General features: G+C 30.7%; 1 protein-coding gene across 5 annotated transcripts; it reads right to left on the bottom strand.

Annotated features, from left to right (window-relative positions):
• Nucleotides 1–403: 403 nt before the first annotated feature.
• Nucleotides 404–19,246, bottom strand: LOC110665629 (receptor-like kinase LIP2). 5 transcript variants are annotated; one of them, XM_058135837.1, is made up of 9 exons: nt 18,707–19,246; nt 18,547–18,630; nt 18,230–18,300; nt 17,930–18,006; nt 17,598–17,721; nt 2,799–2,954; nt 2,566–2,656; nt 1,075–1,739; nt 404–969 (listed from the first exon to the last, which is right to left on the bottom strand). In XM_058135837.1, exons 1-9 carry the CDS (start codon nt 19,044–19,046, stop codon nt 757–759), a joined length of 1,821 nt encoding a protein of 606 aa, XP_057991820.1. In that variant the 5' UTR covers nt 19,047–19,246; the 3' UTR covers nt 404–756. The 5 variants fall into 5 exon arrangements, with proteins under 5 accessions (XP_057991820.1, XP_021681520.2, XP_057991818.1 ...); XM_021825828.2 differs by having other exon boundaries at nt 404–1,335; nt 1,444–1,739; nt 18,707–19,245; XM_058135835.1 differs by having other exon boundaries at nt 404–1,739; nt 18,707–19,245.
• Nucleotides 19,247–24,494: the final 5,248 nt, after the last annotated feature.

Raw genomic sequence — 24,494 nt, 5'->3', positions numbered from 1 at the left:
CTTAATATTGGACCATTTGGTCTCCCCTTTGCTTCTCTGGGTTTATCTCTTTTGCTTTTTCTTTTATTAGATTATCTAGTTCAATAGTTTTTCATCAGTTGGCTAAAGTTTTCAGATATTTCAATTTGCTTTCAACTTCCATACCATGTATGGAAACTTGCACTTGCTTTTGTTAACTAACATTTAAGATGGAGATGATGGGCCATTTCGAGTTAAGGGTAGAGGAGAGATAATATTGTCAATGTTGGGCTTATTTGAGGGATTTTAATAAATTTAAGGGCTCAAATAGCGTATTTTGGTTTGACCAATCTTTTCTTAAGTTTCTAAATGATGCATTTTACCTGTATAAAATGTTAAAAAGATCCTAAATAACAAGGAAGAAAGTGGAGAGAGGAATGCTACATTTAGCTCAAGGTCTAGAAACTTCACTCATTATAGAACTCTAGATTCCAAACTTAATTGTAGTTGAGGAGAATATATATAATCGGGGAAAAAATATAATTTCCTGGCATTTTTGCTGAAGGATTGAGAGTATTTCCAATGAAAATATATATAAAATCAATTAATCCTAAAACGACTATGATCTAGAAGGTAGTTGGCAGCTAGCGCCTCATTCTTGTTGCATGAAAAGAACACTTGTGATGCAATTGCCAGATCAAAACCCATTTCTTCAAAACGTTCTAGTGCTTCACGTGCCTCAGGTGTAACTGTTGCTGTCTGTGGCATTTGCTACTTGCAGCGGCCCCAAGTGTTCCCTTATCCACGTCCAACAGGTTCATTGATGAAGTGAAGAAAGTCAGCCCAATGCTCTTGAATAAACCTCAATGCATGAGGATTTTGGCTCCCCACGTGTTGAAGCATACCATTCAATAGATGTGGACTAGCCTGCACCCTAGCTCTCAATTCTTGGAACCGTGGATCGTACCGAAAAAAATTAATAGGTCCCGCACCTGCAGCACTTGGAACGCCCTGTAGAATAGGATATGTAGGATTAGCATTTAGTCCTACAACCGGATTAGAGGCTGCTGCCCGATCATAACGCATTGCTTCACGTTCCTCAGGTGTAACTATTACCATCTGTGGCATTGCTGGTTGCGGCTGCCCCAAGGCCAAGATGTTCCTTTGTCCACCTTCAATGGGTTCATTGATGAAGTGAATAAAGTCAGCCCAATGCTCTTGAATAAACCTCAATGCATGAGGATTTTGGTTCCCCACGTGTTGAAGCATACCATCCAATAGATGTGGACTAGCCTGCACCCTAGCTCTGAATGCTTGGAACTGTGGATCGTTCCGAAAAAAATTAATAGGCACTGCCCCTGCAGCACTTGGAACGCCCTGTGGAAAAGGATATAGAGGATTAGCATTTAGTCCTACAACCGGGTTAGATGCTGAAGCCCGATCATAACGCATTGCTTCAACACGTTCTATTGGTGTAACTATTACCATCCGTGTCATTGCTGCTTGCAGCTGCTCCAAGTCTATGATGTTCCCTTCTCCACCTTCAACGGGTTGATTGATAAAGCGAAGAAAATCATCCTGATGCTCTTGAATAAACCTCAATATTTGAGGCTTTTGGCTCCCCAATTCTTGAAGCAAAGGCTGCAATAGATTTGGATCAGCCTGCAACTTAGCTCTGAATACTCGGAAGTAGTGTTGACTGTGTAAAAAATCAAGAGTTCCCATTTCCTGTGGAAAAAGCTTCTGCACCATATGGTGAAGGAAGTCGACATTATTGTTATCTAGATCAAGGAAGAGAGGGGTAAATTAAATAAGTACTCTAAGATAAGACAATGATAAAGGAAAATCACCAATAAGTTAATCAAAACAAAAACTGAGATTTAATACATCAACTGAGAGTGTAAAATTAAATAATTAAAAAACTTCCAAAATTACTAATTAAAATAATAGATACTATTTTTATGTAGCATTTTCTATAGGAAAAATTGATCCAGTAATTATGCAGTAGTGATCATATTTAATCTTCACTAAAAGTTTATTAAATTTTTAATGTATATTTGGATATATAAAAAATTAAAAAATAAATAAAAAAACTCTTATGCTATGTTTGTATTGAGGATTTCATTTGGACTAAATACATGAATATTATAAATGAGAATGAATTTGAATTTGGTCCAAATCAGCTTAAAAACTAAATACTTAAAATAACCATTTTTGCTTTATCATTTCAGCTCCATTCCAGTATAATTAAATATATATCACAACTTCGCATTTCCATAGAAATCATTTTTATTAATTAAATAAAAAATTTTTAATTTCAAATTCTAAATTTTAAATCAAATATTTAAAATCCAAATTTTAAATTTAAATATTAAAATCTAAACACAACCTTAATTTATTTATTCTAAATTAGACTAATTTCACTAGAGTAAATTCAGTAATCACAAATATAATATTAATTGGGAATTGAAAATACTAATAAATTCGAGAGATTTAGCAAATACCCTATATATATGTTACCATTCCTACTCAAAATTCGATAATCGAATATAATATTTACCTATAAAGAAATGAATTGACATTTTGAAAAATACGTATAAAATGGACCTTCATTTATAATAATGTGTGGCAATTGGTTGTCAATCATCTCATCCGATAAATTTGCTAAAGGCATATCTCCTTCGAGAGCTCGAACTATCTTCATGAAAAACAATGCTAAAGTGATTTTGAGCCAACTATATCTGCAGTCTCTCCAATTTTGCTACTTTGACAGAATTAACAACAAATAGAGCCTTGAATGATGTGCTATTTTAATAACATAACATATGGACGATTTTTACCTTTCTCATCGGTGGACGAAATTTTGGACGTTTATACACACAAAATGCAGCACAATGAACCATTCTTTTCATTTCTTCTTTATCATACTTTTGCAATTTGAAATCAACAAAATCCTTAAATTCTCCTCCCAGAGCTTTCTTAATTTGACTTCCTGCCTGCAAGATATATACCAAACAAAAGAATTGAAAACATTCATTATGTTTCTGTTTTCCATCAAAATTAAGGCTTATTTTCGATGATATTTCTAAATGTATACTGATCTCAAGAATTAGCTGCTAAAATAATTGATCGAAATTTGAGCCTGTAGATATTTGTTAACATGGTAAAACCAAAGTAAAATAATTAAATAGATCTATGTATGATATTTACTATAATTCTGAAATTGAGATAGTGTTTTTATATCAATTTAATGATTTTAATTCAGTTGATTTTAAATCAATTAAATAATAATTTTTTTTGTACAATTAATTTCGATTGAAACTCAAACTCGAAACCTCACAACTCTCAAACTCGAACTAAATAATAATTTAATAAGTCAATAAAAAATTATGATTACATTAATTCAATGAATTATTCTATAAATATATTCATGGCCGAAGGCCCATTTGGACCTTTAATGTTGTACCCAATATTGGCCATCAAAAAAATTTTGCAATAAATCAAGCCCTTTCATAAAATTTTAGCTTAAATTAACCTTCAACTAAAAATTTTGGTTCAAACCAATCCAAAATTACACAGCCTAGCACATGAGGAGATGGGCGTTAAAATCATCCATTTGGGAGTCCAAAAGTTGTCTTCTTCCTTACTCTAATCGTCTCTTTTGAATTGGCAGTCGCATTTCCTGCTATTCCTCGTCCTAGCTAATGCTACAAACTCACAACAACCACAACCTTCCTACTTTATTGTCGCTACACCAACACTTATGCATCTCGTAGCTCCAAAAAAACTTCTCATAGTTGATAACATATTGCTTGCCAAGGAGTCTATTTGTCCCACAATCTTTGCTTGGGTATTTCCTAGAACTCGTATTCAAGATCTTAAAATCTTCACCCTGTGCCAAATCTTGATCAATCGGAGAATCGGTAACAAGATTGTGGATGGTAAGTTAATGAATTTCTAGTAAAAGGAAGGGATGTGTATATTATTGTTGGTTTGCTTAATAAAAATTTTTAAGGCTTGTAAACTCAATTAGAAGTGTTGAAATGAATGAATGAAATTAATTTTTTAGGTCTTTTGTACAATCACAAATCTTTTTGCTCTTAGTGATGGATTTGTATTTTTTTGGTCCGAGATGAAAGATTTAAAGAAGAAGATTATTTACTTTTTAAAAACTCGATTAAAAGATACTTAAATAATCTTTGTTTCTGAGGTATAGGTAACATGGAGCTTCTTATAGCAACTTTTGTTCTGAAATAGAGCACCTGTGTAGAAAATTAGAAATATACTAAACGCCTAAGAGTTGTTGTTGATCCCTCAACATTTGAGAAGTTTGAACTGAATTTTTTCGTTTTGACATCATCATTATTCCTCAACCTTGATTGTTCATCGTGTCTTTTCTAAGTTCTTGCAAGACTCCACAGTCTACAATAGTTGGTTCTTATGGATATATATATATATATATATATATATAGAGCTCAAGTTAAGTAGTTATTTGTTATAAAACCGAATCGAACTGAATCAATTCAGTTTTTTGATTTAGTTAATTGATATATTTAGTTTGATTCGGTTAATAATTTCAAGATACTTTGATTTTAGATTCGATTTGATTAATTAACCGAAATTAATGGAGAAAATCATACTGACCAATTCATTTAATAATATATACCAAATCAACTCCTATTTTTTAGCACTAAATAAAATTGAAAAATTAAGTTGAATTGGAACAGGAAAATTAAAACTAAATCTACAGCTTGTCTCATCCCAAAACAGGAAGTTGCACAAGTCTAGTTTTGATGGAAATCAACTAAAACAACAAGATCCTAGGAATGTTCGTAAGATGATTCAAGATGCAATTGCATAAGAAGCTCCAATCACAAGGACTAGAGTTAAGAAGATGCAAGAGTTTATTGAGAAAGTAGTTGCACAAAAAGCTAAATATAAAGATACAATAAATAAATTGGGGTTAAAAGAAGATGAGAAGTGGCTTAATTTGATCCAAGTTTGCGTGGGTGATGATCATGAAATATTTGGACAGAATTGATAGATTTTTATGCAAATTTAGTGTCTTTTATTTTATCTAGGACAACTCTGAATAGTTTTATTTTTTTTTTTTTTGTCAAATATGTGTTTTGGGCAACCCACTCCAGCTTTTTTATATTAGTTTTTAGGATTTTATTTATTTTCTTTAAGTTAGGGAATTAGTGTTTTAGCCTCATATATAAGGCTAACTTAATACTTTTTGAGGGGAACATTACTTTTGATTAAATTAATACAAGAGAGGGATTTTTCCTAAGTTCTTTCTTGAGCTAAACTAAATTCTTCAAGAGTGATTAATCTTGTAAGGTTTAACAATCTTAATATTCTTGGTTCTTGTTTAATTATAAACTTTGGGTCAATAATTTTTAATTCTACCTTTGAATTATCTTGGTTTCCATTCTATATAATTGATAGGTCAAGGTATTCTTTGGTGTTTGAAATTCTTTGGTGTTTGAACTTGATTTTAGCTTTCTTGAGATTATAAACCAAACCTGTTCATGAGTTTCAAGGCACCGTTCTTGAGGTTTGCATCAATTTGGTATCAGAGCTTTGGCTCTAAATCAGGTTCTATCTATCCTTATGTATTTTCTTTTTGTTATTTGCTCATCATACTATTTCATTTTGTAACTCGTTCATCAATTTCCTTATTTCTTTATGTCTTGCATTTTCTTCAGTAATTCTTAATCTGAATTTTTTTTTCCTTCCATTCCTTTTTGTGTCTCTTGTTTCAAAAAAAAAACTGCAGATTTTTTTTTCTGCAGAATTTTAGATTTGCCATTTGAGTATTAAAAAAAAAGGAACTGCAGATTTTTTTTTTTTGCAGAATTTCAATTCTGCCAATAACAAAAAAAAAAAACAAAACTGTGATTTTTTCTACAGAATTTCAGTTTTTTCTACAGAATTTCAGTTCTGCCTCAAAAAAAAAACTATTGAATTTTTTTCTGTAGAATTTCAGATCTACCACTGGAGAAAAAAATTTGAATTGCAGCAGCTTAAAAAAAAACTGCAGATTTTTTTTTTCTGCAGAGATTCAAATCTGCTCAGTAGCTTAAAAAACAAAACAGAACTGCAAAATTTTTTCTCTGCAAAATTTCAGGTTTGCTACTAGCCCAAAAAAAATTAAAAAAAAAAACAAAATGAGGCAAATTTGGTGTGGCATAATTAAGGTTCACTACACACCCTAAATTATTAAATTTTTACCTAGGCTTTTGCTTTTTTACTATTTCGTTTGTTTCAGTTTCTAATAATTTGGTATCTTATTTCATTTCTTTGAATTTTAGAGTCCTTTATCATTCTATCTTTGTATTCATCTTTCTATTGCTTGCTTTTATTTCTTGTCTTCAATCTTATCTTGAATTTCAATTTTGTTGAATATTACAAGTTGGCTACTTTGAGTGACTTTGGTTAGTTCCTTAAAGAGCTAAAAGGAAAAATTAAATAGTGGAAAAAGGAAAGATTGTGTGAGTACATAACAAGGTAAAAGACTAAATTGTGTGAAATACCAATAGAGTGACATTGATTGAGTGTAAACACGTGAGGGAGCATTGTGAGGATATTTGCTAACATTCTTTTGCCGGTTTTATAATTATGTCACACAAAAATAGTGAAGAAGAGAAATCATATCAATTCTTCATAATGCAAGCTATTCAACAATAGTATGAGCAACTGACTTTGATGCTTGGAGACATAAGGAATCAAATGGAAAGGCAAGAGGTTAGACTAAATAGGCAAGAAGCTACTATAGGTAACTTGCAGAGGGAGAGGCCTAATGCTAGGAGGCAAGCTAGACACAACAACAATAACCCTCCCCCTGAAGAGTTCGAAGATGAGTAGGATGACAAAGATGAGAATAATGATGATCGAACTTCAATCATAAATGAGGACAGATTTTATCAAAGGAGAGAAAGGCATAAAAGAAGGCCAAGGAGAGATGACAGGGGTAGAGATAATGTTAATCGAAACATTGGGAGCATCAAAATGAAAATTCCATCGTTCCAAGGGAAGAATGATCCAGATGTTTACCTTGAGTGAGAACGCAAAGTTGAGCTAGTCTTTGATTGTCACAACTATTCAGAAGAAAAAGAAGTAAAACTTGCTGCTGTTGAATTTACTGACTATGCTCTTGTATGGTGGGATCAAATGATTTTGAGCAGAAGAAGAAATAGAGAGAGGCCTATTGACACCTGGGATGAGATAAAAGCTGTCATGAGAAGAAGACTTATCCCTAATCACTATTATAGAGAATTGCATCAAAGGCTGCAAAGACTCACACAAGGGACAAAGAGTGTGGAAGAATACCATAAGGAGATGGAGATTGCTATAATTCGAGCAAATGTTAAAGAAGATAGAGAAGCCACAATGGCTCGATTCTTAGGTGGATTGACGAAAGAAATAGCTGATTTAGTTGAGTTGCAGGATTATGTGGACCTAGAGGACATGGTGCATATGGTTATGAAAATTGAAAAGCAGCTCAGGAGGAAAGGGATGTCGAGGTATGGCAGTACCACAAGTTCAGTTCCTAAGAGCTCATGGAAACCAAACTAGCCCAAGAAGGAGGAAAAGGCTGTTTTTAAGCCCAAGCATGAAGAAAGTAAAAGCAAGCCTCATGGGGATAATAAAGATAAAAGTATGAACTCTTCCCAATCTCAAAGAAATAGAGATATAAAGTGCTTTAGATGTTTAGGGATAGGTCATATTGCTTCACAATGCCCCAATAAAAGGGCAATGATCTTAAGGGATAATGGAAATATAGAGACTGAGAGTGATGAAGATAGTGATTCTATGCCTCCAATAGAAGATAATACTGATGTGGATTATACTGTAGAGGGGAGTGCATTAGTCACTAGGAGAGTATTGAATTTGTAAGTGAAGGGAGGTTGGTGAAAAGGAGCAAAGGGAAAACATATTTCATACTAGATGCCCCATTTAGGATAAAACGTGTAGTATGATAATAGATGGAGGTAGTTGTACCAATGTAGCTAGTACACTATTAATTGAGAAATTGAAGTTGCCTACTTTGAAACATCCTAGACCATATAAGTTATAATGGTTGAATGAATGTGGAGAAGTTAAAAGTGACTAAGCAAGCACTAGTTGCTTTTTCCATTGGTAGATATCATGATGAGGTTATATGTGATGTAGTGCCTATGCATGCTGGTCATCTGTTACTTAGTAGACCATGGAGTTTGATAGGCGAGTGGCACATGATGGTTACAAAAATCGGTATTCTTTTGAAAATGATGGCCGAAAGGTAACATTCGCTCCATTAACTCCTAGACAAGTATATGAGGATCAAGTGAAATTGAAGAGATCAATTGAGAAGGAAAACACTAGTGAGGCTGAGAGTAAAAGTGTAGAAAAATGAGAGACCGAGAGTTCTAATAAGGAAAAAGAGTGATTGAGAGTAAAAATAAAGAGAAAATTAAAGAGAGGAGTGAAAAGTCATTGAGTGAGACTAGAAAGAAAGTGAATCCAGTGCAAAAGGAGAGCAAAGAGAGAAAAATGAGCTTATTTGCAAAAAAAGAGATGTCAAGAGTGCATTTTTTGCTAGAAAGCTAATGATTGTACTTATGTACAAGGAGGCTTATTTGAATCTTACTGACCTTGTAACACCCCTTACCCGACTACAGTGTAGTCGAGCGAGGCATGTCACACTCGGTGCCGGAGTACCCTAATTTATCTTACTTTATTTCTTTAAAAATTTTGAATTCGTTTAATTTAATATCAATTATTTTTTGACGGAGAAACTAACGGAGTTTTCCCTATTTTATTATCATTTGACGTGTTTCACTATTCACCTTTTTGAAAATTTCAATAATATTTTAAAATAAAAATCTCATTATTAATTCTCATAATCATCTCATCATTTCATGCATCATCTATATATTTCAATTCTCTCTTTAGAAGCGCTCAATTCTTTCATAGTAATTAAATTTTAACATCATTCTAATTCATTTCAATTCTTTCTACTAAATAACTAATCTAATTTATTTTAAATATTCTCACTCATTTATTTAATTGCTAATATTTTCAGTGGCTAATATTCTTAACTTATTTTAATAAATTTCACTGCCCAAGTAACCTATGACAAGCTGACTAAACTGGATAACGGGTCGTTGACACTGGACACCACGGTACCTTGGGCCGTCATACCATGGGACGCGGAACATCAACCACGTATGCAGTCAGAATGGCTAAAAAGCTATGATAACACATAATCGGGCATAAAAGTCATGAGTGTGGGCATAAAGCCATGAATACGGGCATAAAGTCATGAATATAGACATAAAGCCTTTCGTAGTACTGCTAAAATAATACCCTATTAGCATGCCAATCTATCCAATTTAACACACATGTCTAGGCGATACATGGGCACATAGTACCTTTAAGTGTTCATAAGTTTCATTATTTCATTATAGGTTCTAATTATAATTTATAACGTTTTAATTTTGTTCTTAGCAGAAGTATAAATTTCTAAATCACAATTCTATATAGTTTATACATTCATCATAATTCATACATTCCTTACATCATTTATTTTGATCTCGATTCACAACAATGGTGTTTATGTACCATTGCACTCAAAACATTTTTTTTTTGTTTCTCATATGCCATTAATTATGTAAAATATAAATTTTTAGCTACAAAAAGAGGCATAAGCCATAACTATCTATTTTTTTTTTCATGATTTAGGTGCATTATCATTCATATTTCAAGTAGTCCATGAATGTTTCATGGATTTCAAATTTAGCTAAGTTTCCTTAAATCCTAGTGTCACTCAATTCCAAAAATTTAAATCAACTATTTATTTTATCTATATATTAACCATTACAATAGCTTTCTAATTTATTATACCCCTTTCCTATATCATTGGGGTCACTCAACTTTACCATTCACATATTTTAGAGGTTACTATTCATTTGACCATCTCCATTCAAAAGTTGACCTTTTGACTTATAATAAATTTGTGGAGTCTAAGTTCACCAATATACCATATTTTAAATTTTATTTTTGTTGGCATTGATTGCCAAACTCAATTCCTAGCCTCCTAGGTTTTATTTCAAATTTTCAGAATTTGATGTCCAAATTCACTGTTCCATTGGACCTTGCTACAGTAACAATTTGATAAAACTTTATTCATGAAAGTTATTCCTTTATGTGTCTTCTTTAATTTTCTTTTTGAATCACTCCATTTGGAGTTTTGTAGCTCAAGTTATGGCCATTTTACCATAACTGGCTGGATAGGGCAATACCCAGAATTTCTGGGCAGAATCCATTCTGACAGTTTTGGTGTCCTGAGTTTGGTGGGCAATTTCATTAAGTTCTAATCAAAATTTGGAGTTGTGTCCTTCATGAAAGTTGTCCTAAATTGTCTAAGCTTTCTATTGATATAAATTTCAGGTCAATTGGACATTTCTACAGTGAGTTATGACCAAATAAATGAATACTGTTCATTTAGTCATTTTGCCCAGGCAAAATTGGTACTATTCGGATTTGGTCAATTTTTAGGACATCCTATGTTTGGTTTCTGGACAGGGTTCCTTCATCAAAGTTGTGACATTATGTGTCTAATTTCATGTCCAATTGGCCTTGCACCAATTGAACCTACACAACTCAAGTTATAACTACCTAAACATGCTGGACTCATATCTAGACCTGTAGGGCACATTGGATAGCATGCCTACCCTCAATTCCCTTCGCACCATTCACTCAATTTCCTACTCAAACATGACCAAATGGTCACTAATTGACCATTACAACTTCTTTTCATCAATACATAAACAAAATCTCAAATTTGTGCCCAAACCCTAACCCTACCATTTTAATTCATGCATTAACTTACATTTCATTATCCTAATCATGAGATTTGTGTTAAGGGCAACTATGAAGCCATTTTTAATTCAAAGGAATTCATCAAACCCTAACCATCTATGGCTGCCAAAATCATGGTGTACATATATATATATATATATATATATATATATATATATATATATATACAACTTAAATCATGTTCTTAAACAAGAAATAAAAAAGAAAGATGAAATATTAGGCACTAACCTTAATTTGAAGAGTTGTCAAGCTAGTAAAACTTCTCAATCTCTCCTTCTTTTTGCTACCTAGGGATGGTGCAAGATGTAAGGAGCAGTTTTTGTGAAGCAAACTTATGGTTTTATGGTGTTTTTTATAAGGAAATTTTAGTGAGAAGGGAAAGATTCAATGGAGACAGGAGAGAGAGGGAGTTCCAGCTGGTTTTTGGGAAGAAGAAGAAGGCAGATTTTTCTTTCCAATTTTCCCTCATTTAACTATTTTTAATTGGCTTGTTGAGTTATGATTGGTGGAGACCTAACTAATGACATAATGTGATGTCATATTTCCCATTTAATTCATTTTCTTTTTCTTTTCTTTTCTTTTCTACTCATTTTCAATTTAATTTTTAGCAATATTTATTCATATTTTATATCATAATAATTATTTACTTAATTGGACAAGTCAGCCAAAATTATCTCTGAAGACGAAATGATCAAAATGCCCTCCGTTTGGCTTATTGAGCCAAAATTGTCTGTACTGATTAAAAAATTTTTCTAAGCCTTTTCTTGACATTCTAATGCCATAGAAACCTCAATGACTCTTCTCTGGAGTTTCAAAAATTATTTCATGAGTTTTCTCCTGGGTTTAGGGCTTCTAGCTGCGAAGACTGCAACTTCCCATTGGGTTACCTATCGCTAGGGCACCGGCTCATTTAACTTGATTGTATTTTATTTCTAAAATTTTTCCTAAATTTTTCTTATTATTATTTGAGTTATTTATAACTCCTCACTCTAGTCTAAATATTTTTTCAGACATTACGCTGTCAGGATCGACACCAGGTCAAGACAGTAGAATGTCTGCAATTGATCTGATGAGGGTGTTCTGAGACCTTAATAGTTCTTTGCCTAATTTTGTTGTTTCTCTTTTACAGGAGTTTAAAGATGTCTTTCCTGAGGATATGTCTAATGAGTTGCCACCTATTAGAGGGATCGAACATCAGATTGATTTTGTTCCTGGAATAGTAATTCCTAATCGACCAGCTTACAAAAGTAATCCTAAGGAGACAAAGGAACTTCAGAGGCAAATTGAGGAGTTATTGGCAAAAGGATACGTGAGAGAAAGCATGAGTCCATGTGCAGCTCCAGTGCTATTGGTGTCTAAGAAGGATGGTTATTGGAGGATGTGTGTTGACTGTTGAGCTGTCAACAAGATTACGGTAAAGTATAGATATCCCATTGCTAGGCTAGATGACATGTTAGACGAATTGCATGGTGCTTGTTTCTTTTCAAAAATTGATTTGAAAAGTGGATACCACCAGATTAGGATAAAAATAGGTGATAAGTGGAAAACTACTTTCAAAACAAAATATGATTTATATGAGTGGTTAGTTATGCCTTTTGGATTGACTAATGCACCTAGTGCATTCATGAGATTAATGAACCATGTTTACGTGCATTCATTGATAAGTTTGTGGTGGTATACTTTGATGATATATTAGTGTACAGTGAAAACATGAAAAAAGATATGCGTCATTTGAGGTGTGTGTTTGAAGTGCTTAGAAAAGAGAAATTGTATGCTAATCTTAAAAAGTGTACTTTTTGCATAGAAAGAGTTTTGTTTTTTGGTTATGTGATTAGTGCAAAAGGTATTGAAGTGGATGAAGAGAAGGTAAAAGCTATCCGTGATTAGCCAATTCCTACATCTGTTACTGAGGTATATAGTTTTCATGGTTTAGCTAGTTTTTATAAAAGGTTTGTTAAGGATTTCAGTACTTTAGCTGCACTCTTGATGGAGATTGTTAAAAAGAATGTTGACTTTACATGGGGTGAGGAGAAAAACTGTGCTTTTAATTAATTAAAGATAAGTTATATTTTAACCTATTACTGAGTCTTCCTGATTTCACTAAAACATTTGAACTAGAATGTGATGCTTCTAGGATTGGTATAGGTGCTGTTTTGATGTAGGAGAGATGTCCCATTGCATATTTTAGTGAAAAGCTGAATGGTGCAGCATTGAACTACTCAACACATGACAAAGAGCTTTACGCCTTGGTGCGAGCATTGGAGATATGGCAGCACTACTTGTGGCCAAAGGAATTTGTGATTCATTCTGACCATGAGTCATTGAAACACTTGAAAGGGAAAAACAAGCTCAACCGTAGGCATGCCAAGTGGGTGGAATTTATTGAGACTTTTCCTTGTGTTATCTAGCATAAGCAAGGTAAGAAAAATATAGTTGATGTTGCATTGTCACGTAGGTATGCTGTTATCTCTACTCTTCATACTAAATTGTTAGGTTTTGAGTATGTGAAAGAGTTGTATGCTAAGGATTCCAATTTTGCTATTGTTTATGATGCATGTGAGAAAACTACTTTTCAAAAGTTTTATAGGCATGATGGCTTTTTATTTCATGTGAATATATGTGTACCGAATTACTCTATGAGGGAGTTACTTGTGCATGAGTAACATAGTGGTGGTCTCATGGGACATTTTGGGGTTACTAAGACTTTGGATATATTGAGAAAACACTTCTTTTGGCCTCATATGAAGAGAGATATAGAGAGAGTGTGTTCTAGGTGTATCAAATATAAGAAAGCAAAGTCTAAAGTCTTACCTCAAGGCTTATATACACCTTTGCCTGTACCTAGTGAACCATGGGTTGATTTGTCTATGGACTTTATTTTGGGGTTGCCTAGGTTTAGGGAAGGTAAAGATTCTATATTTGGGGTAGTGTGCAGATTGCTACGATGGCACATTTCATTCCTTACCATAAAACTGATGATGCCACAAATATTGCTGATTTATTCTTCAGGGAAGTTGTGAGATTTTCAAAAGTTTTATAGGCATGATGGCTTTTTATTTCATGTGAATATATGTGTACCGAATTACTCTATGAGGGAGTTACTTGTGCATGAGTAACATAGTGGTGGTCTCATGGGACATTTTGGGGTTACTAAGACTTTGGATATATTGAGAAAACACTTCTTTTGGCCTCATATGAAGAGAGATATAGAGAGAGTGTGTTCTAGGTGTATCAAATATAAGAAAGCAAAGTCTAAAGTCTTACCTCAAGGCTTATATACACCTTTGCCTGTACCTAGTGAACCATGGGTTGATTTGTCTATGGACTTTATTTTGGGGTTGCCTAGGTTTAGGGAAGGTAAAGATTCTATATTTGGGGTAGTGTGCAGATTGCTACGATGGCACATTTCATTCCTTACCATAAAACTGATGATGCCACAAATATTGCTGATTTATTCTTCAGGGAAGTTGTGAGATTGCATGGCATCCCTAGGAGCATTGTTAGTGATAGAGATGTTAAGTTCATAAGCTATTTTTGGTAAGTATTGTGGGGTAAGTTGAGTACTAAGCTACTATTTTCTACTACATGTCACCCACAGACTAATGGACAAACTGAAGTAGTTAATAGAACTTTAACAACTCTTTTACGTGCTGTTGTTAAAAGGAATTTGAAATCATGGGAAGGATGTATACCATTTGTTGAATTTGCATATAACCGAAGTGTGCATTCTTCAATTGGTTTTTCACCTTTTGAGATTATTTATGGGTTTAATCCTTTAACTCCATTAGATTTGATTCCTTTACCTGTGCATGAGATTTCAAGTTTAGATGGAAAGAAGAAGGCTAAATTAGTTAAAAGGATCCATGAACAAGCTAAACAACACACTAAGAAGAAGAATAAAAGATACATTGTCCAAGCTAATAAAGGAAGAAAGCGAGTTACTTTCCAACCAGGAGATTGGGTTTGGGTGCATATGAGGAAGGAAAGATTTCCAATTCAAAGGAAGTCTAAGTTTCATTCTAGAGGAGATAGTCCATTTCAAGTGGTGACCAAGATTAATGACAATAGTTATAAGTTGGATCTCCCTGGTGAGTACAATGTGAGTGCTACTTTCATATTGCTGATCTTTCCCCTTTTGATGTAGATGAAGATTTGAGGACAAATCCATTTGAAGAGGGAGGGGATGATGGAAATCAATAAGAACAACAATATCCTAGGAATGTTCATGAGATGATTCAAGATGCAATTGCATGAGAAGCTCCAATCACAAGGACTAGAGTTAAGAAAATGCAAGAGTTGATTGAGGAAGTAGTTGCACAAGAAGCTAAATATGGAAATACAATCAATAAATTGGGGTTACAAGAAGATGAGAAGTGGCTTAATTTGATCCAAGTTTGCGCAGGTGATGATCATGAAATATTTGGACAAAATTGATGGATTTTTATGCAAATTTAGTGTCTTTTTTTTTTTTATCTAGGACAAGTCTGAATAGTTTTATTTAATTATTTTTTTGTCAGATATGTATTTTTGGCCTTATTTATGTGTTTTTGGGCCATAGGTAGGAGTGCAACCCACTTTTTTTTATTAGTTTTTAGGATTTTATTTATTTTCTTTAATTTAGGGAATTAGGGTTTTGGTCACATATATAAGGCTAACTTATTAGGGTTTTGGCCGCATATATAAGGCTAACTTAATACTTTTTGAGGGGAACATTACTTTTGATTAAATTAATACAAGAGAAGGATTTTTCCTAAGTTCTTTTTTGAACTAAACTAAATTCTTCAAGAGTGATTAATCTTGTAGAGTTTAGCAATCTTGATATTCTTGGTTCTTGTTTAATTATAAACTTTGGGTCAAGAATTTTTAATTCTACGTTTGAATTATCTTGGTTTCAATTCTATATAATTGATAGGTCAAGATATTCTTTGGTGTTTGAACTTGATTTTGGCTTTCTTGGAATTATAAATCAAACTTGTTCATGGGTTTCAAGACATCATTCTTGAGGTTCGCATCAAGTTTGGAAGAGGAACACACCTTAAGAATTAGCGCCACATTGTTGGGGATATAATTGCAAAGTGAACATAATCAAGGCCTTTGTTGATTCAAGTGGAAAAGATAAAGTAGGTAAAGTATGGATTGATAAAGTAGGTAAAGTATGGATTGCAGCTTGGTGAGAAATTCAAGTGCTAGTGACCTAAGGATCACATTTGAGGTGATAGAGGTGTGATAATTAGTGTTTGAACACAATTGAGAGCAAAAACACAAGGACAATAAGCTCTGTGGTCAACAGAGTAGCAATGGGTGCTGTTAAATGCAGCATTGAAAGCAAGAGAGTGAGAGAGAAAGCAAAGATAATATGCAGATGGTGAGAGCTGGGAGGAGAGCTAAAAAGTAAATAAATTTTATATGCTAATGATAGGAGGGAGAGATGAGAACCATAAAGGAAACTAAAAGTCACCATTCAGAGGAAAAAGGAGAAATTTTATAGTAGAAACATGATTCCATGTAGGAGGGGATGTAAAATGGTAAGCCATTTAAAAATGAACACGTGGATCAAAACAATTATTAGAAAAAAAATGTCAGGTAGTTTTTTTCTTTAGATCCGCTTTTCTATTTACAGAACCACTTTTATATATGTGCTAAATTATTATTGGTTTGCCATTCTATATAGGAGTGTCTATATGGAATCACAAATTTATAATATAATTTCTTAGGAAGAGAAGTGAAGCAATGAGTTTATAGGATAGATTGTTAACCTCCATGTAGACTCTTTTTACAGTGGCTTAAGATTTAATCGGTCGAATGCTAAAATTGTCTCCAATTGATTAATTATTTTATCGAACTGTCAATACTAAAATTATCAAAAGTATGATAATTCATATTTTTAATAGTATTATGCCATTCAAAAACAACCTATAATTGGTATGTCGACCAAAAAAAATTTTCTTATAGTAATTATATGAATAATCCAAAGCAATCCATAATTTAAAATAATTCTACCCTATTACTAAAAAAAGAGACCAAATGATTTAAACCTAAAATAAACTAAATTCAAATAACGAGAACCGAAAATCTCCTTTTTTTTTCCATAAGCAGGAATTTATTAGAATTAAAAGAGAAAATCAAGGAGTACAGGGAAAAACTAACTTGGAGGGACTTAGGACCAGAAGGTCTTACGCAGTACACCCACCCAAAGACAATCAATCTAGTTGATGAAAAAACCCCTTGCCGAAAACAAAATGAAGCAGAGCAAAATCATAGCAGAACAAAAATTACAAATCAAAATTTGAATAACAACAACAGCAAAGGAAAAGGTATTTCATAATTAAAGTAACCATCACAATGAAAATCAAGAGAATTAGAGAAATGCTATATCGTAAATGTTTTAAAATCTTACATTCTGTTACCGTATCTTAGCGGGTTATATTTATTTTTTTTCTTATTATAAAGATGAATAATTTTAGAATAGTTAGATTAGAAGATTTGAACTCTAAATCTCTCCACTCCCTATACTTTATAAGTGATGGAAGACTAATCAGATTGTTCCTAATTGACTCATAAAGTTTTATTTTTATTTTATTTTAAAACAATACAATGCAAGTTGAGAATTTTTATTTTACTAATACCAAATGAGTTTGTCTCATTTTGCATTTGGTTAGTTGAAAAGCATTATTTTAATAGTGAGTTTTTGTATCTTAAGTAGCTTTATATTATTATATTTTGCTTATGGCAAAGATTATTGCACTATAATAAGATTAGTGGTGGTTTACCCATGTAACGATGTTCCCTTGATATTTGGGTTTTCTTCCTGTGATCAATTCTAGGAGAACAACGCCAAAAGAATAAACATCTACTTTATCAGTGACTTTTCCAGAACATTCGGGATCCATATAACTGCAAATAAAAAGTGTAACGAAAATTCATTTCAATATTATTTTCTAAAAAATGAAAATCTTTACTGAAATACGTAAAATTTAAAATTTTCTCATTTTTCATCATATTTTCCTTTTTTAGCTATTATAAAAGTAGACCATAATGGTTCCTAAACAAATACCAGTAAAACAAAAGGCAAAACATACGCGCAGACACATATGTATCTTACATTTCAGTTCCCACTTGTGACATGGAGATATGAGTATTATGATCCGTAAAAATTCGAGCAAGTCCAAAATCTGCAATCTAAACAAAATGATTTAAGTAGATTATTAGATTTATTGTGCCATATATATTTAAAGGTGTGGTTTTGCCACTTCAAGTTTCTTAAATATACTCTTAATTTTTAGTTATTTTATATGATGAAATTACAACATCACTCATACTTTAATATGGTTAACTAAAAAATAAGTGGTTTAATAATCAAATCAAATGAAAAAAAAAATTAAAGTTGAAAAAAATAATCTACCTTTGGTTCAAAGTTATCATCAAGAAGAATATTATCTGGTTTGATATCTTGATGTATGATTGTAGGAGAACCTGAAACACATACGTGTAATGGAGGGAGTAAAAAACTTTAACAAGAAATAGATTATCATAACATAAAATTAAAAAAAATAAAGAAAATAGATTATCAAGCCTCAATAGCTAAAGAGCCTAAAACTTTAACAAGAAATAGATTATCATAACATAAAATTAAAAAAAATAAAGAAAATAGATTATCAAGCCTCAATAGCTAAAGAGCCTAAAATTTAGCAAGCAGTTAATACTGAATCGATTACTCACAGTGATCATGTAGATACTCCAATCCTTTCGCGGAACCTATAGCAATTTTTCTTCTTTTTTGCCAGTCTAAAATCTCCTCCTTTTCTACAATATTGTTTCTTATTTGTAAGATCTCGAAGAAAATATTTCTTAGTATCTCAGGGCATGAAAAAGGACTCACCATGTAAATTAACTTTCAAGGATTTGTTGCGAAAATACTCTAAAACAAGCAATACATTATTGGATCTATCAACGCAGTAACCAAGCAGCTTGACAAGATTTCGGTGACGGACACTGCTAATGACATGGATCTCGTCCAATCCTTTTTTTGTCTGCTCATCCGGAGGAAATCTAAGTTTCTTAATAGCAAATTTTTCACCGTGTAGGGATCCCTCATAAACTTGACCAAAACCACCCTGGCCAAGGAGGTATTTGTTGGAGAAGTGATGAGCTGCCTCTGCTAGTTGTTCATAAGTATATTCCCTCGGCCCAAATGGACCCGTTGATTGGGAAGTTGCCATAGTAGTGGTCGTTCGGAAGCGAAAATCCGTCAAAAGTTGTAGAGTTGCAGAGTCGCTGCAGTTATATGTGCTATACCACAACTGCTACAACAAAAACCAACCACAGTATCGCACTAGAGAAGTTTCTCAGAAGTATATATGCTGTTATAGTTCATATTGAGAGAGAGATGGAGGAATGGGTTGGTGAATGGGGAAATTTTTTGCTTTCCGTTGTTTGGTTAAATAAAATAAATTTTCATTAACGTTGAGCGTAGAAATCGCAGCGCGTGGCCCCACTCAAATTATCTAATGTTGAAGCCTTCTAGAATATAATTCTGTTCATGACAACTTTTTATAATATATAGATCTGATCAAGACCAATGAATAAACTATATTAATTGTCCAGCAAGAGGGTAGAGTATAAGATCTATTATTATTTTAATAGTAATTATTAATTAACTAAGTGTATATAATTCGGTGTGGGCAAGAAGCATTCAACAAGTTTTTTATTTAAAAATATAATTGTCATTAACATAAATACTCTTAGAAAACTGTAACTTTTAGTCGAATGACCTTCCAATATTAATGCTCATACGAGATAACTTAATAATTATTAGATCAAATATTTATATTTATATTTATATATTTATTATACATATTTTAATTAATTTTACATAAATTTTAATAAAAATATTTATTTCAACAATTATAAAACTTGCTTTTATATAAGATCGAGTTTATATTAGGTACGCTCAATAATTTATCAAATAATTTATCAAAATCTTAGCCTATAGAGTTTTGATACCATGGTACAATTAAAAGTAAAATAATTATGTATTTAAGCGAGGAGTGAGGGAGGCATCCCCCTACCCACACCAATTTCTTTGACATATCACCCTTTAAAAGGAACAGTTAATAAAACTCAAATTTTTAATCTAATAAGAACGTTAATTGAGTCTTATCAGTTAAATCAACTCTCGACAAGTCAATGAAAATTTTAATTAATTAATTCAATGAATTCTTCTATAAACACTAAATATTAAAATTACATATTTAATAATAAATTTATTGTATATTTTTTATATATAAAAACCAAAATATTGGATAAAATTTAAATAATATATTTAATAATATTATAAAAATTAAACCCGCACCACTCTTCACAACTTTTCTTTTCTTTATTTCCTCTTTGATTATAAATTCATTATCATCTTTCTCTTTTTCTTTTATATGATGTCTTAAGCATGGCCAAACTTTGGTTTAAATGAATTTAAAATTTAAACCTCAAACATTTTATGATACTCTTGTCATGTAACATTTCCTTTTTAAAATTTTTAATTTTAATTAAAATCATACCATTTTATAACAAATTTTAAAATGTAGAAAATGTGATGCTTTAACATAATTTTAAGACTCAATTCACAATTTTTTTATAAAATAATATTATTTTTTGTAAAATAATTAATTACGGAAAATTGATTAACTTAACAAAAAATGTAAACTTGTCTCACATAAAATAAACTAAGTATATAATATTTTTTTTGATAATATTATAACGAAAAATGTAAACTTGTTAGAAAATTTTAAATAAAGTAAGTTTTTTTAGATAGAAAATTTTAAATAATGTAAGTTACAAAGTATCACTACTTTGGGTTATTTTCAATTGTGGTAATATAATTTTTTATTTAAAGAGATTTAAGTAAAATTATTTGATGTACATATTTATTTATATTTATAGATTTAAGTCAAAATGTATATAAATAATTAAGTAAATATAATATATATATATATATATTATATAATATTTAAATAAATAGAATTTAAATATAAATAAAATTATTAAATTTTAAAACACAATAATTAATAAAAATTATTTAAGTAAAATATTAATTAAAATATATAAAACTAAATAAACTCAAATATTATTAATTTGAAATGAGTTCTAATGATTTAAAATAAATTTTAATTGAATTTATGACGAATTTAAAGATTAAAAATATTAATTAAATTTAGATTAGACGGATGAGTTTGAACATTATTAGTTTGGATTAAATTTGTTTGAGGTCTAGTGAGATTTTTGGGTTGTATATGATGTTATGTTATTAGATGGATGGCGCGTAGGCGTAAACTCGGTATTGTATTAATTTAGTTTAAAATAAAAATTAGACCAAGTTTGACTTATTCTCTTATCTTAAATCAAAATTGTGAAGGTAAAAATATTTTCTTTTTCTTTTAAAGTATAAAATTTTTTGAAAAATATTTTAACAGCTCAAAATTAAATCGAATTAAAGTCATCAAATCAAAGGATAGGTGTGAGGGAAAATAAATCCAAATAAGAAAATTAATTTTTTTTTATTATAGTCCATTTAAAATTTTGATTAATGATTATATATGTAAAATTCTGATCATCATATAATTTTATATTGAGTACTTAATTCTCTTCTTAATTTTTTTTAAGTATCATTGTTATTGTTATTACTATCTTAGTTTTTATAATTTAAATGATTATTTCCTTTAATAATTAATTGTCAAAATTCGAAGTATCTATGATTAAATTTATTATTGAGAAAAAATCATTATATTGGTTTTTTTATCAAAGAAAGAAATAGTATTATTCTGTTCTTAAATGTTGATATATCTAGTTGTATACATATATTTATCATGAATTCACAAGTTTTTAGTATTTTTTTTTATCAAATATTATATACATTAATTTATAAGATTGATTTATTGATTTAAGATTTTAGGATTTTTTTAATTATTATAATTGGTAAAAATTTTTATTTAAAATATATATGTGTGTGTGTGGGGTCAATTTTTATAATCATAAAAGATTTTATTAATATAAGATGAGAATATTAAGTATAATTAATTAATGTTTATTTTAATTCTTAAGTTTATATAAATATTCTTTTTAATATTTTAAAATTTTTGTAGTATTTCATTTAATTATCAAAAAATATATATTTTAAAATGGATAAAAATTTAAAATTATACTTAAAAAATGAAAATCATAAATATGTTGCACAGACATTTATATATGTGGTGTGCAATTAGGAGATAAGAATGACATATTTAGCTATGCAATTTGAATATTAATCAACTCCCAATACTCTCCAAACTGCTGGCTGCTTTTTCCGTTGATGGCCACCGATGTATTACTGGTGGAAGAGGCTTTAGCGGCTGTGATTAAAGATGTCAGAAGGTTATTAATGAAGAAGGCATATGGGTCAAACCGTTTAGTCTAGGGCTTAAAATTTGTTTTGGATTTGGGTCTCTTTTTAAATTTAAGTTGATTTAATGAAGTATTGTTTTTGATAGGCTTGGCCTTGTAAGAATTATTTCATTAACGAAATATCCTTTACTGTTAAAAAAATATAATACATTTTTTGGACCTGCAGGCATCTCATCGAAATATTTGGTTGGTTGAGAAATATGGAAAACAAACATCTAATTAAAGGCTTTTGCATCCTTAAATATTGTTCTGTTCATTCCTTGGATAGTCCTTGTTCATGTGTTTTTCTTAGTTCTTTTTCAAATTGTATTAGCCATAAATATCACCTCTGCATAAAAAAAATTATAAAAATCAAATTATAGTTAGACAAAAAAATAAGGCTAAGACCAAAAATTAATCTTCTCTATTTATTTTATATTATATTATAAAATCTCTCACTAATGTATAATGAATCTAAGGTATCAATTCATATATGATTAAACTGTAGTCATAAGTTAACGGTAACAATTTGAGAATCCTTACATCTATCTCTATTATCGTTGCATAAATTAAGCAAGATTTGAATAGGTGTAAATAATTATTATTGTAATAGTTTTATATGTAATTTTTTAAAATTTTTTACATAATTTATCAATTGGTTTGTAACGATGTTAAACTGATACAAAATTATTACCTAATATGTATAAAAGCAACTATTTTATAAATGTTACAAATTAAAGAAACTATTGCCTTAAGCAATATTTCAAAAGAAATTCCCATAAGCATTTAAGGTTGTTTGAGCTTGGAATTCCTTTCAAGGGACCATTAATTCCTACATCTTTTGGTTTCTTGAAACTTTAAAGTACTTAAAAGTGAGAGATTGCAGCTATTTTATAAAAGCATATATATGAAATGAAATGCAATACTTTCCTAGTAAACATAAACTTTTCTGTCTAAATTATTTTGTATTTCTACTCGGTAGATGATTATTTTTTATGCAAATAATTAAACATCAGGAATCATCTTTTTCACTTAATATGCCGTTAACTAAATTGAGTGTAAAAGGGTTATTTATCAGCCAGGTTTAGTTGGCGATGCTCACTTTAAGTTTTTTTTTTAATTTTTAATTTTTATTATTATTTTTTAATTTTTTAATAATAATAATAATAATAATAATAATAAGAAGAAGAAGAAGAAGAAGAAGCCATTCTTTAGCATAAAGCGCCTAATATAGAAGATGATAGAAAGGTTAGTTTTTTCTTCTTTCATTTGTCATTAGGAAAATAATTTCTTGACAGGCCAATCCTATATATCCCATCCACTAGTATATCAACACGCTTTTTCTAGTAGAAGTTTTTTAATTAAAATGTTAATTTTATAATTATAAGTAAAACTTGCTTGGAATAGGAACGTGGAGGGTTGAAGAAAATAAAGACGAAAGAAATTAGTAGATTTTATTAAAAAATATTGTTGTGCAGTAAATTTGAATTTATATTTTTTAAAAATAGTTCAAGTATTTTTATTTAATTTTTTAAATATTATTTTTTTATTTTTTCTCTTCAGAAATTATTTTTCTAAATTATCACTTAAAAGATTTAGGGAAACTTTTTTTTACAGATAGTTTATACCACTTTTTACTAAAAAAATGAAAAATATAAAAAAATAAAAGAAATAAAAGTGAAAATGCAAAAGAAAAAAAAAAACATGAAAAGAGAGAAATAAAGAAGAGAATATCAAAATAACTCGAGTATAAAAAGAAATTAACTAACATAAAATTGACTGAAAAATTAAACAAACTGAAATAGAGAATATATTTTATAAAACAAGGGAGCTAAATAATTAAAAATAAAATGCGTGAAATAAATAAATTTTCCCTCGATTTTTTTCACTATTATTCTCCCCCATTGCCCCTGCTTTCCTCTGATAATATCTCCCCACCTTCGCTAAACCACTTCCCTTCCAATGATCACAACCTAACAATTTTCATCAACTGCACCAAATCACAATTGGTTTCTTCAAAACTCAATTCATGTTCCCATTATTGTTTTCACTAACCAGAGTTAAAATCCCCCATTACAAACTTAAATTACGATCGGAAGCAATGGAAATTACTCAAATCCATCTTCCAGATTCAAATCTCACTCCCATTCATGCTCAATCCAAGCATCTCCATAAAATGCATCACTTGCCTTTTTCGAAACGGTGGCCACCATCTACAGCGATTACTCCCTAGCATGTTCAATAGCAAAAGATTA

This window comes from Hevea brasiliensis, chromosome 2 (assembly GCF_030052815.1).
Source record: "Hevea brasiliensis isolate MT/VB/25A 57/8 chromosome 2, ASM3005281v1, whole genome shotgun sequence".
Lineage (NCBI taxonomy): Eukaryota > Viridiplantae > Streptophyta > Magnoliopsida > Malpighiales > Euphorbiaceae > Hevea > Hevea brasiliensis.
The sequence above is the reverse complement of the archived record's forward strand: the minus strand, read 5'-3'. Positions and strand labels throughout refer to the sequence as shown.

Coding starts and splice junctions, on each gene's coding strand:
- LOC110665629 (XM_058135835.1), bottom strand. CDS start 19,046: ATGGCAACTTCCCAATCAACGGGTCCATTTGGGCCGAGGGAATATACT. Junction 18,007..18,229: donor ATGATAACTTTGAACCAAAG/GTAGATTATTTT, acceptor CATTTTGTTTAG/ATTGCAGATTTTGGACTTGC. Junction 2,955..17,597: donor AAGGGAACATCGTTACATGG/GTAAACCACCAC, acceptor TATATCTTGCAG/GCAGGAAGTCAAATTAAGAA.